The sequence below is a fragment of the Atractosteus spatula genome, chromosome 6 (genome assembly GCF_055471065.1).
Source record: "Atractosteus spatula isolate fAtrSpa1 chromosome 6, fAtrSpa1.hap1, whole genome shotgun sequence".
NCBI classification, from domain to species: domain Eukaryota; kingdom Metazoa; phylum Chordata; class Actinopteri; order Semionotiformes; family Lepisosteidae; genus Atractosteus; species Atractosteus spatula.
The window spans coordinates 61,639,294-61,659,130 of NC_142711.1; the positions used below are offsets into that span (position 1 = coordinate 61,639,294).

Here is a 19,837-nt window from a genome sequence, read left to right on the forward strand (position 1 = left end):
AAATACATGGCAAAACAGTTCACCAAACCGCAACAGAGGAACAGAGGAAAACCAGGAGTGCTGTGGAGCTTTGTGGCGTTTTGGATGGTGGTGCCAGGAGTGAGCTTCAGTTCCAAGGGCAACCCTCGTGTGTGGAAATAAGAGGAGGAGCAGTGGCGAGGCAGGAAAAGAAAACAGCTCTGTGGCGTTGGGAGCAGCTCGAGCACAGATGTGAGCCTCACCTCTTCTGCTCCGGGTGGACGTGCACGCTTCAAGGAAATCAGAAGTGTCAGATATTCTGTAGCACTGGCCCGCTCTGTGTTATTGGAAGCCGATGGTGAAAAGCCCGGGTAATTACAACAGGCTTTTCTTGCCCAAACACTTTCCCATTGTTCACTGCTCAGGGTTTTCCTGCTTTCCCACTTAGCCAACAGCCGCTGCTTGAGCTGTATTAAGACGAGACTCTTCCATACAGCAGGGCTGACTGTAAGGGTAGCAGATATTTTCCCTTTTCTTTCGTTTCCGCGGTGCTTATACTGTAGATTCTAAACAGCCTCAACGGAGCATCTAAAATGCGTTTCCTTAATTTTAGCTACGCTAATTACTCAGTGGTTTTAACAGCTTGGAGATGATGTGCTCAGGTGTCATTTCATAGTTACGCTTTTAGTTTCTATGCAGACAATAAGTGGAAACCCAATGAAAACAAACTCTTAGCATTTCAATTTTTGACAAACGACCACAGTGTTAGTAGAATAGCTCATAGATTTCTCTTTCGAATGGTTGAATAAACTAACCGAATTAGCGTGAAGAGAAGGGCTTGTTCATGAGAATCGATACATTTTCAAAAGTTAATTTCATGATATAAATTGGATTACCTCGACAAAACCCAAGATTTTTATTAAGACTCCCGGGTCAGGTATTGTCTCTCGTTGTTACCTTCTGAGCTGTTTCTTTTTCTCAGGCTAGAGCAGACAGAACAGAGAAAGCAGTCTGTAACCCCGTCTGTCTGACCTTTAATCCTGTGGTCTGGCCACAGGAGTCAAGACATGTATTTGAAAGTAGCAGAGCTGGATCAATCCCATTACCCATACATATAGAGCAGGCTTTTTTCCAGAGCATTTAACTAGCTACTGATACAATTTGTTCTGCATTGTTTGCCTGTTGATGCAAAAAGTACTGATCCCTTTGAAGTCTTGCAGTCATAAAGAAAACAACACTGAGCTTGGTAATCATGCATAGCTAATAATTTTGAAAGAAAGGAGATTACCTAATTCTAGATGTGGATTTAATGGTTTGGCATTTTCCCTCTCTTTGAGAAGAATTTGGTTCAAACCTGCTAGCTGTGTCTTGTTTAATCATTCTTTTGGCTGCTTGGTTAACGGTTGAAATCCAACCTGAAATAATTTCCAGAGGGTTCACAGCCAGTGCCCCATGGCATATGGATTAGCACGTCGTCTGCCATGTTTCAAGAGCGAAGGATGCTCGCTCCCCAGGCTTTGTTTCTTGAGCATGTCTTTTGGTAGAGAAATTATAAGGAGGCTATATTAATGTGTTCTTTGACATGATTGGTCTGAGCTTCCTCACCGGTCTGCAGAGAGTGGAAGGAGGGATCTGTGTGTCTGGCTGTCTGTGACTGGTATTCCTACCTGGCATGGCATTGCCTCCCAGGCATCTGAGCTCCCCACACAGGTGTGCTGGGCTGTCATGTCACACATGCCAGAGTGAGTTCTGTGGTTCGACTGTCTTCTTCCTTGACTGAGCAGCCAGAGTACTTGGGGTGGGGGGGGGGGGAGATCGACACACAAGAAGGTGCGAAAAAACAAAGCTAAACTCATTGGCCAAATGGACTCTCTTGCTAAAGCAGGCTGCTCTTTGGATTCCTAAGTCTCCCAGTTTGAAATTTAAGGCAGAAGTAGAAAACAATGGGCATTAAAAAAACAGGTCAAAGTCTTTGTTAGGTTATGGAATCCGGCCTGCTTCCCGGTGTTTAGGGGGAATAAAGGAAGCACTTCAGTGTTCGAAAATAACCTCCCATTGTGTTTGTTTTTCCCAAATGCACAATAATCCCACATTTTAAAAATGTTTATTAATCACTCAGGGAACAGTGATTTCCATGTTACAAATTCTCCAGTGCTATTCAATCAATCTATAAAATGCTGCATACTGTATTTATTAAAATAACTGCCTCGCATCCACAAATTAATGTGTTCTCATGATGAAGTCCAATTTTGGATAGTCATGATGCCTGTATTGTGCAAGAATTTTCACTGCAATTCCAATATTTATCCCTCTTAAATATTGCCATTTTATTGGACATTCTTCACTCTTTTCATAACCAGTTACTGGCTGAGGGAGAGAGCACTTAGCTGTTAGTTAAATGAGGTTTTGTGGTTTTGCTTTGAAACATCTTTTTTCAATATCTTTGATTACCTTCCTACTCCCATTTTGGTTTTTAACCTTCAGCTGCAAATAATTGAGATAATTAGGCATTTCCAATTACATGACATATATAACCTTGTAGCTTAGTCATGTTGTCATAATTCATATTTTTTACTGTACCCCAAATACCTGTATGCTACATATTTTCCTCAATGAGCTGGTGTTGAGCTTATATCAAACTAACAGATATAACAGGTACAGTTAATAAAACTCAGATTTCAGGATTACAGATTTTGGCAGAAAAGAGAAAAATTGTAAAATGGTAGAATAATTTTAAAACCCTGACACACAGATCATGACTTTCAGAAAAAAAAACCCATGATGAAATATTTGAATCAATCATGTTTGCATTTTTATTGGTGTAAATTGTGTATTATTATCTTAATACAACATATATCCAACATCAGTTTAATTATCTGTAGCTGATTCAACATCAAAAATATAAATGTTTAGAAATCACTTCAGCCGACAGCGGCACGATATTCCAAAAAAATATTTGGCAAACAAAATCTCTCTCCCTGCCACAGCTACATTGCCTAGTTCCACGTTTGCACCTTCAACTATTAAATTATGTTCTTCAACCACGTATGAAGTCTGAAATCCACTCTCTGAAACATGGCGATGGCTCTTGGTGTAGAAATAACCACCTCAGGGAGGGGAGCTGCCAAGGAACAAGAGGTCAGTTCCACCCTGAAACGTAGTAAGAAGAAAAAAAGAAGTGCTTCTGCTGTGGAGCCTCCTCGGGTGTAATAAACACTTGAATCTTCCACACGGGATCAGTGCTCACGCCGTTTGGTCTTCACTGGAATCGTGGGTGAGACTCTCACCGAGGCCTCAGAGAAAGACTCCTGTGCACCACTGTGTCACCCGCTAAGGGCAGCTGGTGTGCTCTGCACATGGGTGTGTAATTCTGTTGATTGTCGTTTGTCTAGAATTCAGTAAGCCAGACAGCAACATAGGCATCTGCAGATAATTTTAAGGTCATATTGTGTATGATAAATTGCAAATCCCCATTTGAGAGGATAATACTATAATAAGAGATTTGTCCTTAACCATAATGTGTTGGAAAGCTGCAGAGATGCACTTCTCCTATAGGAGAGATGCTGTTGCAAAGGCAACTCAAGTTTCTTTTCTCAAATAATGTGCTTCTGCACGTGGTCTATATATCGTATGTTTTAACTTGGAAGAACAAGTCATGCGCTTCTGCACTGGGTCTGGATACTGGATACTGGATTTTTCCAATCCAAGTATTGGTTCTGGATGATCATAGGGCTGCTTAAAGGAGAATAGCTCTTATTTGTCTGTGATAGAACCAATTCATACTGTACATTTCACATTTTCAGGAAATTATCTATACAGGGTGTGTTCTGCTTTGCTTTGAAGTGCAAAATCAATAACTGAAAACAGATTAAAATATTCTATCTTATTAAACAGTTCTTTTTCCCCATGAACAGCATATAAATATATCTCAGACCAGTAGCAATCATGATACTGACCTGCAAGATTAAACTATATAAATTTTATCTCAGCTTGTTTACCGCACAATGCTATCTCTATGCTTAGAATAATCTTTACATTTACGAGATTATAGAAGAATGAATTAAATAGTCTGCAGGAAAGAACTTTTTACATACAGTACAGAAGCCAGTCTTTGGGAGGGTAGATATATGCAAAGGTGTTGTGGATTTTGGGGAACAGTATATATTGTTGTTCCACATTTTTCTCATATTGTTGGTAATGTATGCATTTAAAATATATTAAATATTTAATAATTTTATAATATCAAATATCACAAATTACAGTAGTGTAATTTATTGGAATATTTTCTAATCAGGAATCTATTCACTTTGATTGATTAGGTGTCTAATTCAGTAGCTGATGATGATATACAGTAAGTGAACAGAAGCACAGTTGCTCACATCTGACGAAGGCACCAGAACTGAAACATTATGTTTCACTCTTTCCTCCTCAGCACGCAATTAACCACTTCTTGTTCTTAATCAACACACAGGATATACTATCCACTGAAGTGTGAAGCAGTTCTGTATTTAGGTAAACGAAAATCAATCAATTATTGTGTTGTAAAGTTTTCACTCAATATTTAGTAGCACAGAAGCATCTAAAGACATTGCATCGAGTATCTTTCTACTTGATTGTCACTAGTCTTATAAACCAGGTGATTCCATTGCAGGCTGATAAAGCTTCCTTAGGTCTCAGAGCTTCTGGGATTGGCAGAGTTTCTTTAAGCTTTCCAAGAGCCCAGACAGAATGTGTAAAATCTGCATTCCTGTGTAACTGTCTCCTTACTTTATAAGAGTATTTCAGTGTTTTCTTGTGTGTTTTACAGGAATGTTAATTTGTTTTAAAACAATATACAACATAATACAGAGCTCAGAAGTTTTTATAACTGTACAACTTTTATCATGTAAGAATGACCCAAGGGTAGGAGCTGAGTTTTGAATCAAGTCATGTTTTGCACTTTGCAAACCTTCTTCATTTTTTCATCGAAGGTGTTCTCATCATTCTTTGTCCATTCGTGATGAATCACACAGCAGTTTTTTAAAATATACAGTTATTGATTTTGATGAAAAATATTTGGATTAACTTTTCCTTGGCAGTAGAGCATCTTGTCATTTTAACATCAGCTTCTTTCACAATCATCTCTCTTTTCTGCACATCTACAGCAAATCAGCATTGAATGAAATCACATGACCTCCTAGGACCATTGTGGAGTAGTTCTTCTATAAAAATCTGTTCAAGCAGTCTTCCTGTAAATCTAATCAGGTTTTAAGTAAAATGAAAGGATTTAATATGACACACATGCAAGTTAGATACAATGTGAGAGTAATGTTCTTAATTGAACAAGACTGAATACAGTATCCTGACTGTTGAGGATATGCTACACTCTGATATGTGATGCATAAGCCTCAGCAAATTCAAGCATCAATTTTCAACACATATTACGCGGAAAGAATAATAACACAAACACTGGGACTATTGTGAAAATAACTATGCGTTCAGGGGACTGTAAAAAAACACTTTTTTTCTTAAATGAATGTAATTTAGTACATTTTATTTGGTGTGTATAACATTTTCATCTTCATTGAAATGTTTTGTTTGTTATACTGGAGTTAAGGTAATTAACTGGAGGTAATTAATGAACATATTAAACATTTGTTTAGGGTATACCTGGGTATGACATTGTTCTTCTTGGACATACAAAGAGTCATCCTGAAGGGGCTGTTGTTTTAAATGCAGTGTGTATTAAGAGTTAAAGACAGGTTTGGACTTCATTACCTCAAAGGGAAAAAAAAATGTTTTGGTATTTTCAAAAACAATGCCCTTGGCCTAAATCAAAAAAAGTGACAGCAAATATCTTAATCCTCAAAATAAAGGATAAGTCCATTATTTAAGTGGCTCCAGATTTAGAGCTTAACCAAAGGCTAAAATATTTCTCAGGGTTACCCTCACACTCCTTCCCCTGCAGCAATTTAAACATAAATCTGTTGGAAACCTAATGCCACTACTTCACTAACAGTCCTTCAGTAAGAATGCCAACTGGAACACTTCATGCTTGTTTCCACTTGCTGCTCACTTTGTGCATTTTTTAAAATGCATTAACTCTTATTTCTATGTTATATCACCACAGATTATCAAAGTAAAGATATTTATCTGCATGTTTTTATAGGATAAAGGTTGCATGCACAAATTATCAAATAAGAAAAGTGGTTTGAAAAGTCCTGCGTCTACTGTAAAAGAAATATTGGACATCATTGCAGCTGTAGCTGCTTAAAATACGTTTGTGCTGGTTATACTCGGGCTGCCACTGTCTCTGGATTAATGTGCTCCTTGTTCGTGCCTTGTGTCTTGCAGATACTGTGGATCTCTCTGGCTGTGGAAAATGATTCTTTTCTAAATTTCATTTCAATCTGCATTTGCTACCATAGTAATTTTGTTTGTATTTTGACCACTGAGTTCTGTAGTTTGGACAGATGTATGAATAACATATGTAAAAGGGTCAGATCTTTGAAGCCTTTTTCTCAATTTATGAATCACTGTTCATATTTTGCTAGCCCGCTGTAAAATGTGAGAGTTCAGAAACCAAAACTTTCAACTTTTAAAGTGCTCTTTAAGAGAGAACCACAAACAGATTGGCAGATTACCTCACCAGTCCCCTACACCCTCCTTCACATCCCAACTCAAAATTAGATGAATATAATTGGAAAAAATCATTCTGAAAAAACATTGAGCTTAATATCCTTAACAAAAGTAATAACTTTAGCTTTGAATCTTTCTATCATGTAATTCCACGCCTAAACGGACAAGTTCTGTTATTGGACTCAAAATCACTGTGCCTACAAGACACTCGCCCCCTCCTCCACCATCCAGTTTTTTTTTATAATTGAAGGTGCAAAAATGAAATAATTTCACTGGTGATAACAGATTTCACATCTGGTTAGGGCTTCTTCCTTGAAGAGTACTTTTAGAAAGACAACTAAAAATATTTATATTCATGCATCATCAATATCTTCATTAAATGGAAGATTGAAGTCAGGTTTTATTTACCACTTCTACATAATGCCACTTGACATTACAGCATCTTGTCTCCTGCTCTGGCACAGAAGGTTTTTTTTTGTCTACAGTGTAGTTTTACTTTCACATGCAGTATATGCAAAAGCAGATTTTGTTGTTTCATAGAGGTCAATCCAATTATATTAGTCGTATTTGTATTTGCTGAGGGAAAATTCGGGTGGATTGGAAAAAAAAAACACACAGCAGAATAGAGATTTGGAGTTATATGAACATTCTTACGTTTAGATGCATAATGTGCATAGTAAAATAAGTTCATGTATTTTTAAGCAGGATAATTTCAGGCTTTATATGTACAATAAAGCAATGTTTCTTAGAAATTCTAATTAAATGCAATGCATTTTATACTTACGTGTACTTAAACTGTAGATCTGTTTTTTAAAAAATTCAAGGCAATCTTTAGCTAAACCCAATAATTCTCAATAGTGAAATACTGGAGAAAATGCTTTCCTCAGGGGAAAAATGTTCTATTTAGTTACTTCTCACTTGGTGTAAGATTGTTGGCACCCAACATCTTTTGGCTCAGTTTTCTGTAAACCGCTGTCATTTTGACTCAGATACAGAAGTACTGCTTTTTTTCATTGATGGCTAAAAACAATTCTTATTCTCCTAACAATTAATTTTATGATTCAGCTCAATTCATGCAACTGTATTCATTGCCATTTCAAATATAAATTGACATTTCATTGTGAAGATCTCTGAACTGCAATGTTCAAATGTGAGTTAATGGACAGTAGCTGTGTTATAATATCTTCTTATATCTGCTGAAGTCATCTGAGCACTGAGGCGTATTACGAAGGCTTGAGCATTAACCCCCTTTTTTCACACACTCATGCACCACCCTAAATACGGAAATCCGCAATAGCATTTTTAACTTTTAATAAAGAGACGGGTTGAGCACAGGTGCCTGTTTTGCTTTGCAGGAGAACTGCAACTCTCATCAGGCGCTGGAAGCAGAGATGACGTTTCCTGTATTGTTTTCAGGTCTTGGCACTCTTGCGGGGGGAGGTCTGGCCGGAGAGGTGCTGAGCACACACAATTCGTCCTTCGCGCGCTTCTGTCAGAGCTGGGCCTGTCACAGTGGCGTTCTCGAGAGTTCTGGCTCATTATGCTGCTCCTCACTTTCATCTGGTTTCTGAGGCTTTACCTGCATTACTGTAGCCAGTGGCTCTTCCTCCAGGCCATCTCCGTTCCTGTCAACAAGTGAGTTTTGCTTCCTTTGATATCCCTCTTCTGCATTAAAGCTCGGAAGGGAAGACTGAAACTGGCAAAGGCAGCAGCATTTTTATAGCCCTGCATTTGCGGTTCAACACCAATCATCTTTAAAGAACACAACGCTAAAGAGATTGCAACCAAACAAAATCATACCAGCTTAGGCCTCATCTTATCAAAGATCTACTGTACTCTCTTCTGGAAAGGTGCGTCTTTGAAAAAAAAAAAAGCTTTAAATATCTTGAGCATGGATTTGATTTGTTTCTGCAAACAACTATAAAGGAACATACTAGCAGAATGGCAGGTTCCATTTGTCCCGCGTGTTCTTTAAGCCTTTTGTCATGGATAATTTTGACCATATCACTGCAGCTGTAGGGACAGTAAAAATGATGACTGTCTCTGTTTGCCTAAACCCACCGAGAGCCAACGGTCAAGCTCCATGAAGGACGTAGTCAAATGGGGGAAGAAATCATGCCATAAATTCCAGTTGCACATGCATCTGTATTGTGAAATTATGCAAACCAATTTACAGTAATAAGCAACACCTGCCAACAAAAAAGGTTTCTAATTGTATTGGTAAAGAAAGATTTTAAACAGAGATCCGATACACTAGTAAATTACATTTTACATGCATTTCTATCAAAATTGCCTGGCAGAAGCCTAAATTGTGTAGGGACAGTGGTAAACACATTCTAAATTACTAGTTCATCAGTCTTTCTTTGGTCTCTTTGACAGCATGCAAATATTCGTTGTACGTTTGGATGAGTTGTTGGCATCTGTCCTGGATTTCTTGTTCTTGTGCTTCTTTTGAAGATTGCATGACAGTATTTGCATGTCTTGTTCAGCAGAATGGGTATCATCTTTAGATGTATGAGATAGTCTAACACATTGGAATCGGGGTCCAGAAATGAGGGTGAATGTCGATAGGTATTTTTGAAATCACATCCAGGATGCTGGCTGGAAAGGTAGTAAGACAAATGCAACACTGGGATAAAATCTGATCTTTATGAGTGTCTGGAAAACGTGAAATAGACCTGGTTTTACATAAGATGGATAACTCAAGGAGAAAGTAGCAAAGAAGATAATCCTGTCATTGAAAATGGCAAAGTCTATTCCAAATGGAGAGAAGAACCCCTCATTACATACACAAAAAAAAACTACGCCAAACAAATGATATTTTTCCTTAGATCAGGGAGCTTTTAAGGCAGTCAGAGACTTCAACATCATGATATAAAATTGCCTCGCTGGTCAACGCAGGTCAAATGTTTTCAATTAATTAGGTGTGACCATCGCAACGGTCTCCCATGGGCTCAGAGCACAGGCAGCGCCACTCTCTCGACACTGGGAAAAACCACCGTGTCTAAAGATGGGCTCCTCTTTCACGCGCCATCTGGGGTTCGAGGGTGTGCCATCATGTCTGTGACATTTCCAGGGCATTGAGGCCTGTTAAGTGTGGAGGTTTCATCCGGGAAAGCTTCAGAGCTGGTGAGGGACACGGAGGCAGCATTGAGATCGGACACTCGGTTTCGGTTAATAAGTGAAACCTTTGTACAGAAATCTGCGAAGGTCAGCAAAAGGGTTGTGTGATCAGAGGGCAAAAAAAGAGAATAGAAGACCACTGTGAGGGAAATAGCAACAGCATATGACCAGTATGCCATATGTCCGTCTGTACACTAGCTAATGGACGGGCATTGCACAGAGAGGCTGGAGCAAGATTAAATGACACCGGAGAAATCGAGTATAGAAAAACCAAAAAGGTGATAAAACACAAGAATAAGATATCTGAAATTTGAATCTTCTCCCGGAGTAGATATAAACAAAACAGATTAAACTTCTGCATTGTTTTCATGAGAATAAAAAAAAAAACATTGGGCATTGCGTAGAGGCAAAAAAGTAGTAACACTTTACATGAGGCACCCATTTGCACAGTGTAATTACATAGTAATTACTTAGTAATAAGTAAGTAATAAGACAGTAAATAGTTGAACCTCCTTACAATTTTAATATGAACAATGTCAATTGATATGTAATGTATTTTACTGGTATATGCATATACACACAATTCCATATGTAAGTATTAAGTAATTTCTATGTAATTGCACAAGGTGAAGGTGTACTACTGTAGCATCACCAAAATAGTCAAGTTCTGCTGTAGTTCTGCTATCGGATACAGTAGAATATGTGTAACTGTAGTGAAATAATCACACCATTACCAGTGCAAAGTTTTGTATTTGTAATTGGAAAAAAATCCCCATAATGCCTATACAGTAGGTCTTTCTACCATGATTTTTAAGCAGTAGAGAAAATATGTTATTTGCTAATGTGACCCTGTGCTGTAAACACTCTGCAGACTCGCCTTCCTTGTGCCTTATCCACAGATTCCAGTTCTGTCTTCACACGGTGAAAGTCGTCTACCAGAATTCCTTGCTTCATACCCGCGAGGAGTTGGCGATGGTAGTGGTGGGACCCCTAACCTTGAATGTAGTTATGTTACTTATGGTTCTGATCAGATGGGGCTGTCAGCTAATATTTGGCTCACTCCCTTCCCTCTTGTCAAAGTTTATCATGGCAATGGGAGTGTGGACAGTGCTCGACCCTCTGGCAGTGTTTGCAGTGGATGCAATCCTGGGGGTAAGTCACTGAAAATAACTTGGACACTTGTGCACTTTAAATAGAAGTTCACTTTATCTTAGAAAAGTGACTTCATACAACAAGAGAAAGAAAAAAAAAACTGATGCCACAGCCAAGGTTAGATGTATATCTTTTTGGCTGCAGTTAGTGCATTCTTTGCCATTTTCCTCCTGATGTAGCTTAGGGAATCTTGAGATGTACCGTTGAGATGAATATGTATGTAGAAAACACCACAACTTTATTTCCTTGGTTTTTTTTCCATTACTAGCTGTAATAATGATACATGTGGTAATAAATAACCATAATAAGAACTGTGTTGCTAAGTACTGTTGATGAGAATGTTTGCTTTTTACCTGAAGCAATACTTAAACTGCACATCAGTTTGGAGCTCATATAGCTTGTAGTAGATTTTGCTTTACTGTTGAATTTAATCTAATTGTGCCAATTCACCACATATAAGGTAATTTTGCTGTAATCTTAGTAATGACATTAAAATATCATACACTGACTCAGACAGTGTACTTACTGTATTTTACAAATACTTGCATAATTTACTAAAGATTGTATTTCTGTAATAAAACCAAGTTTTCTTCATTAGGAAGAAATGTGTGATGAGACGTCCTTACTTAATGCAAGGGCTGAGTTATTTTCAAACACTCTTATTACATTAAGTTAATAGAACTTAGATTTTTTTTATACATACAGTATTTATATATAAAAAACAAAAGTAACTCAAATACAGCTTCAGAGAAGTTGTAAAAGCAACTAACTCAATATCAACTGTACCTCTTTACCAAAAGTAGAAGTGATTAAGGCAGTTTTATGTGTGCGGGGTAATGCTCAGAAAACTCAGGCTTCTTCTTTTTATGTCTTGATAGAAATACTGTTTCGTCCTGACATGGAAGAAAAGTGTTCTCAGTGTGTTCTTTTCAAAAATGTGCAAGAGTATCCACTAGCTCGTGCCTGGCGTGTGTGTTTTATAAGAGCACGTCTGACAAACCTCTTACCCTCCCGCTAATACAACCTAGTCTTTGATCACACCTTCATTCGTAAACCTCTTTTAGGCAACTTCTTTCTTAATGGGCAAAATTGAGGAAATGTGGGGGAGCGATCAGGATAATATTCGAGTGAATGTCAATGTCTCCCTGGCCTCCCTGGTCTCAAGGAGAGACTTCACCTCTCCTTGCATACACTTCCTGCAGCTGCATACATACAATACATCCATTTCCACTTCAAAACATTTCTTTCTGCTTGACACGCTGGTCTGTCTCCAGTCCCCCTGAGCCCCCTCCTGACCTGTCCTCTCCGTCTTCTCTTCTGGTCTGTAGACTCCATTCCCAGAGCTGCAGGGCCCTTTCCTTCTTGTCCCTGGATCCGCAGTGCTTGAGTGAGCTACCCACTGCTCAGTCCTGGACCACCTCCTGGCACTTCCTCTGGACTCATGTGTTTTAGACCATGCCTGTGATCTGTCTCACACATGCCAGATCCTGCGCCCTGCTCAGTGGTGTTCCTTCTTCACTGTCATCAAAGTTTATTTACCTACCCATAGTTTACTGCATGCTGGACATTCTGCACGCTGTTTTCTTGCTCTGCTCTGCACAGGCATTGCACATCTAACATGCGCCTGCCTCACTGTTTCATCATTTTATTTGTATTGCATTACTTTATATTTTGTAATCACCCTGGACAAGGGCATCTCCTAAACTACTACTACTACTACTACTACTACTACTACTACTACTACTACTACTACTAATAATAATAATAATAATATTCTACTTCTGTAAACCGTTATATTGCAACGTATTGTTATATGTTAATATCTGTCAAATTTTCAGCACCTTGCCTATAGTGCAGAGGAGCCCATAGCAGATGTGATGAAACTCTACTGGCATTTCCACCGAACTGGAAACTCTGCTGTTCTGGGTATCATGATCACACTCTTCCTTTACGTTGTCCTCTTCATCTGCTCCTGCACTACAATATATATTTACTTTCTCAGGTAAGAATTTACCTTGATTTTTGCTTTAAGAGTGGTGTTCAGTTCTTTTCTTGACTACTTTTGGTGCAGAACAAATCCGTGGTTTAGGAACCTAACATGAACACAAAATCTCCACCATTCAGAATAATGTTTAATGTTGTTACATCTTGAAGTTCAAGTGGCAGTGGGCTGAACAGCTGAGCAATGGACTAAAGAAGCAGCAGAACAAATCCAGAGAGACAAGAATGAGTCGAGAAGAAGAGGAAAGGATTCAAGAAGCCAGGAGTGTTTTCCTGAAAAGGGGTTGAGAGAAGCCAAGGAGTTTAGATGATGCTTTCATCCAGTGATAGATCAAGAAATGATTTTGTGTGCAAACATTTTTGTATATAAGAACATGCAGTCACAATTGAGAGGAGGCCATTTGGCCATATTTGGTATGCACCTATACCCTTTTTATATACAAAAATATGACAGAATGGCGTGTTTCACTGGAGTGACCCCTGTGCTAAGGACTGTAGTCAGTCACCACACAAGAGGCACGATTCCTGATATACTTACCTCTGGGGTTTCTGGACTCACTTCAGCGCATGGTCACCATGTGCTTCATCCTAACCTCACCACATGGTTGGCTTCCCTGGGAAAGAAGGTGACTCTTGGAGGCAAAGGATTCTGCAACAGCACAATGAGTACACTTCGCATTTACAAATGATTCTATAGTGATAACAAACAGCTAAGGATCTGACAAGACACATAACAGAAGGGCCACAGCACAGCGCATCTGGGGTTTGATTTTGAGCTGTTACCCATTCACTATATGCAGACAGTGTCTTGCATGTGTAGGATTCAGACCAAAAAGAAGAAGACTGTACCATCAGGGGTAACATCGAGGTCCAGACTGTAGTGATGAAATAGCTATGGCTACATCTTTTCAATCTGAGAGCGTCCTTAAAACCTGGCAGTCAGTAGCAGTAGTTTGTGGGTGAGGAGATGGAGCTAAAATATAAACGTTTTCTTTGCTCCTGTGTATGTATTGGTGTTGAATTTAGTCAACAATCTTTAGTTCCTTGAGTATTAGGTATATTGCTTGATTGTTCTGTTTTTGATTTACGAGTTTGCTGTATTTTGTGCTGTTTAATTGGCTTGTCCCCTTGCTGGGGGCGACGAGGTTGCCTGTCAGCAAGTGTGATTTGCAGCTGATTTGGATATACCACCTCTACCTTATCAAGGACTGGGGTGACAACCTGAAACACCTGAAGACAAGACTTTGTGTTCAAAATCTTCAGTTTGTAATGTTCTGTTACACCTTAGATGCGAAGGTTTGAAATGCGATTGAAATGCGAAATGCGATGATTCGAAACTCACTCTCTCTTTTGAAAGTTTCTTCTTTTTTTCAGATGCAAACAAAAACTTTGCATCATGCCATTCTTCCACTTTTAGGCTGACTTTGAATTTGTCTCTGACCTTCCTAGTAGCTGAAAAGTGTCACAACATTTAAGCGCTGTGAAAGAACCATACAGAATTATGAACTATCACTGGATATTTTTGGATTCAGACCCTGCAGTAAAATTCTGCCAGTGCAAACAGAGAACAGAGCTCTTCCAGAAACACATCTAAGCTGTCTACACATTGATGTATGATGTATTTGTAAATAAGTCTTTGTGAGACTCTAACTCAGTGTATCAGAATTGCATATGGTACAATGACAAAGTTCATGGTGTTTTTTTTAAATAGAACTCATCTAAAAAATAATTCAGTATGTACCATTCTTATTGTTGTCATGAGTATTAAGCAAGTGCAGATTGTAAGTTTGCTAAATACAGTATATCTATCTATCAATACCAATCATCGATCTCCTCCATAATTGGTGGAACTGTCTCCAGATTTTTAAAGTCCAGTCGTTGTCAGAACAAGAAACATCTGAGGTGGCTCCATACTTGAGCCGATCAACTTGAGTATTTCATTCCCTTATTTGACAGACAGTGGCAAAATCAGTTGGCAAGATGGCAGCTGGAGAAACACACAAAAGATATTTGCGAAAGTCGAAGTTGACCCTTACTTTGACAGAAACATAGCAACTGCCTGGGCTGCAGGTGCAGAAACTCTGAGAACATAAGCCTTACTGTCGATGGTGTGCAGAACTGGAGGACGTGTAGTTCTACAGTCCTGTCTGAAACTTCCTGACTTTTCAAGACCTGAGCACTAGCACACAACAACAAAGATGTCCAATGTGTGTAGAAAGATGTTAGTATCATGATCTCCTATGCAGCTGTCTGAGGGTAGTACCTCTTGTGTCATCTTGACAGTGTCAGTGGTTCTTCTTTGGTTATGTAATGGCAGTATAACCTCCTTCCACCACCCAGCATTACTAAATCCCCCGTTTCATCATTCATACAGTACTTTTCACGGACTATCTTCCAAAGTGAGAAATAATGGAATCTTAACATGTTCTACATAGATGGTGTTGGTGATGAAGATGCTTACAATTACTCTGTTCATTATTTCTAAATTTTGAGCAAATTTGTTTTTACACTTTGGAGAATTCCTACCCCCCTTAAATGAGAAGAGAATGGGAAATGAACACAAGGCAAATTCTAGGTAATGAACCCCTACATTGCTGTCAGTAAAAACCAAACATTGTTATTACAGTATGTAAAAAAACAAGAAATGCATGAAACACAACTCAGAAATAGACTAGTCTTTATTGAATTAATCACTTCTCAATCTGGAGTGTACTAAGTAAAGTGTGACATCTAATTTATGTAAGCACTGTGTGTGACTTTTGACTAAATGGGCAATATTAAAACATGAGCCACAAATAATGACTTCTGCCACTCACAGTGATGTGAATTGTATCAAATGTAGGGCAGGGAGCTGAAGAGTGTTGATAATTTTATGGGTTACACATTCCTATTGGCTGTCATGGAGAGCTGTGACATAGTGTGTGACCTATTTCTAAAAAAACCCTCAGGCAATATGTATAGATAGAATGAACTGTTATCCTTTTTTAATTACATTTTAGGCAGCCCTGGTACATTCGAACCAAAATATCTTACTGATTTTTCATGTGTAACTTCAAAAATAAAAGGTATGCAATGTGACATTGATAGCAGCATTATTGCATTACAGTGATTTTGAGGTACTGTTATCCCCCGTTTCTGTGGATATTGAAAGAAGAGCTCTTTCCAAAACTGTCTGACAGACCGCATTGCCTGCTGTCATTAGGTGAACCCCAGTAAAGGCTATGGAATAAGTCTGTGTTGAACAAGTCAGTTTTCTCCCCCGTTTTCTTTATGAGCAGGGAAACTACACGACTTGCTTTACTGCTGCCAAGCACATATCATAGGAGTGTCTAATGCATGTAAAAATGATCATAGTAGTTTTTCAAACACAAAGTCTAAGATAAATTCCAAAAGGCTATGTAATCTGGCACCAAATTAAAATTCTAGCAATGCCACAAGGTCGATATACACTTAAGAGTTTTTCTTATGTAAAATGTATAGTTCATACTACACACAATATTAGTGCTTTCTCTGTGTAAAAGAGAAGTAAGTTATATTTTATCTCCATGGATAGCAACCTGTTAATTTGGACAACTGATTGTATATTTTTACTTTATGTATATATATTTTTTCTTTCTCATCATACATGTACGCCTCTTATTTGCTAATGGGTTCATGCTGTGTTAAAAATATTGTGAAAAGCAAATTTTCCATTGGGGACCAAATATAGAGGGAGTGTAATTACTAAATTGCTCCAAATCCTTTAATATTGCCCACATGACAAGTCATATGTGTGCACATTATGACATTACTGCAAATTGTTTTTTTGTGTCACAATCTGGTCGTGCAAAATGTTAATTTAAAAATAGAATCAGACTTGAGAACTTCTTAGTAGATAATATAATTATTGTACATATGAAAAATTAACTATATAGATATCAGAACCGACCTTTACATAATACCTGAACATATTACAACATGCAATGATTGATTAATACTAAATGACATACTGTAGAATATCAGCTATAGAGCACAGATATAAGTATGGTTATTTATGTTGTATAAATGTTGTTCTTTATGTTTTTCCTGTGTGTGTCTTAATTCCAGCATAACTTGTGCAAAAATGTATTTTAATACAATGCCTGAGGTCAAGCATGGTATAAAAATTATATCCTTTATCTTTTTAATATATTTCAGCACAAACCTGCCTAAAGATACTCAATTATAGGTGCAATACTAAGTGTTTGTGTTATTAAATATAAAAATATGATCTAAATGAAACTATTTTCATCACACATGCCTACTATTTGCTTTTATTAATGTTAGATACTATTACTGTATGTACATATGCCTTTATTTGCATGCTTTCAATACTTCATAAAATAAAGCATCAGCATTATGCACAATTCTTCTTTTTCAAAACAGCTTTCAAACTTTGAAATTTATGCATGCTTTCAATGCTATAAAGCTGCTTTGACTCATCATTCCATGCCAGACTGCAGTTAATGCAGTTTAGCACTGCAGATTGCAATATCACAATGCAACAGAGAAAAAACTATTTTGTCACGACTCTATGAAAATGTGTTAGGAATGTTTCATTTTTCTGTTTCAGTTTAAGTTTGTGAACCCCCTAGGATTTTATATATATATATCTCAGACATAAAACAAATTAGTTCTATGTGAAATTCTAGATAAAAGATTTAGATAACCTGATTAAACATATAACATAAAGACATGAGGTATACATGGATTATTTAATGTAAAAAATGATCCATCAGTAAATATCCTCATGTGAATAAGTACTGTATATGAACCTCCTTGAGCAGCAATGACTTTAACTAGACATTTCCTGTAACATTGGATTTCATGAATTTTGGCTAGTTTTTTCCTGCAGAGCTGTTTCAGGTCTGTAACATGTAACTTGCATAGGATCTGCAATGCAAAAATTCTTCTTTCCCAGCCATTCCATTGCAGATCTGCTTGTTTGCTTTGTCTTGTCTTGCTGCTTGACCCATTTTCAGCTCGGCTTCAGATGATGAATGGATGGCCTGACATGCTATTTCAGCATTTGCAGATGCAACTCTGAATTCATGGTTCCCTCGATGATGGCAAGGCACCCATCTCCTGAGGCAGCAGTGCAACCCCAAAACATGATACTCCTGCCACCATGCTTGATGGTCAGGATGTGTGGAAGGCAGAGTTTGTTTTTTTCCCCCACACAGAATATTTCTCATCATGGCCATAAAGATAAACTTTTGACTCATCTGTCCACAGCAAAGTCTTCCTTTATTGTTGTAGATCATCCAGATGCTCTTTGGTGGAACTTGAGATGGGCCGCAGTGCTCTTTGGAGAGAACAATGGTTTCTTCCTGGCTATCCTCCCCAGAAGAGCTTTCCTGCTCAGGCTTTTCCTGATGGCTAAGGCATGAATGCTTACATCAGCCACAGTGAGAGAGGCCTGCAGATCCTTAGATGATACTTGGGGGTTCACTGTGACCCCTTGGAAGATTTTCCAGTTTGCTCTTAGGGAGATCATGGCGGGATGGCTGGTACTGGGTGGAGTCACCATGGTTTTGACTATTATCCGTCTGCCAGTGGACGCCTTCACCCCACTGCCACCTGCTTCGCTAGTTTACCATTATAATAGAGTCTGTTCGTTTCTAAACCGAATATTGCGATTTGCAGTTGAATGAGAAGGATGGTGCTGGGAAGCTCAAAAATGTTATGGCTTGTTTAGTCCTGCTTGCGCTCATTCAGGTGGTCTGGCGAGTCAGGGTTAGGGGTTAGGGTTAACCTCCAGGAAGGAACTTCCTTCTAAATAAATTGACATTTCCATTTCAGGCTGCACAATAACGGCCGGATCCTGGATGTGTTCCTGCGCTTGCACAGTAAAGAGGGGGCGTTCTTCATTCCCCATGATCTTGAACTGTCAAACCAAGAACTGAACTACATTGTGAAAAAGGCTGAGCAATGGAGAGGGATTCATGGAGAAAGAAGAAAGGTGAGTACAAACGGTACTGTGTGGGAAATCGCCAGGAGACAAGTATTTTTCTCAAAACCTTTTCAAAATTCATGTAAAAATGTCATAAAGGTAATGCTAGTTTTAATCTAAAACTAAAACTACAGCAAAAACAGAAAACAGCGCATGACAGATTTACATCTTTAATGTTGTTTTTCTCTCAGTTTTCTGTAGAAGCAGGCAGAGAGGGATGAAATGCCAAGGATTAAAATGAATGACTGTGACAGCTAACTTTAAACCAGGGAACACTAACTAAGATGTTTAGTTTAAAAGAAACATAAAATAACCTTGTTTTATATCATTATATTTTCTTTACTTACATTTCAGAAAGCCAAGAATTCATCTCAAAGGTCTTTAACTTCATTCTAATTAGTACAAGATAATTACCAAAACAGAAACTGAGCTAGCGGGTGCTTCATTAGTCTGTGGAATCCAATTTTCAAAGATATTTCATTAAAGAAAGACTACTTAATCAACACACATGCAATTTTGGTTAGACTGACTGACAGACAGACACCAACCCATTTACAAAGACAGACCATGTGGTCATGTGGTTGATTTTAAAAAACGTGTAGAGCTTTAGGCACAAGCAGAATGATAACAGCTCTTCTGTTCTGAAGACAACTGGACTTTTACAGATTTTTCCATGTAATCATTTGTTAATGCATTTGTTTTAGGAAACACAGTGTGGGGAAAACAGATTTTCAATCCATTCAGCAACTAGTCTTTTTGTAAATAAAAATAAAAATAATTAAAAAAATTAAAACAAAACATTATGTGATATCTAACTCTTAAAATTTATTTTTAAAATGAATTCAAGTGAGTGTCATAAATAGATTCTAAATGCAATTTAAAAACAATTTGAAATTAACCAGCATATAGTGTCTCATTGATCGTAGTGCCGACTGGTCACATGTCCACTAATATGACAGGGTCCTGAAACCCATTAAACAGGCCAGCATGGAATTACCAGCTTTTTCTGAATGG

At 38.1% G+C, this 19,837-nt stretch overlaps 1 protein-coding gene across 1 annotated transcript in view; it reads left to right on the top strand.

The window, feature by feature from the left end:
• ofcc1 (orofacial cleft 1 candidate 1) overlaps positions 1 to 19,837 on the top strand; it is a 129,242-nt gene that overhangs the window by 88,402 nt on the left and 21,003 nt on the right. The window contains exons 18-21 of the mRNA XM_088918171.1: positions 7,993 to 8,211; positions 10,599 to 10,851; positions 12,690 to 12,853; positions 18,673 to 18,832. Of these exons, the coding sequence (XP_088774297.1) occupies positions 7,993 to 8,211; positions 10,599 to 10,851; positions 12,690 to 12,853; positions 18,673 to 18,832 (796 nt within the window). The remainder of the gene's footprint in view (positions 1 to 7,992; positions 8,212 to 10,598; positions 10,852 to 12,689; positions 12,854 to 18,672; positions 18,833 to 19,837) is intronic.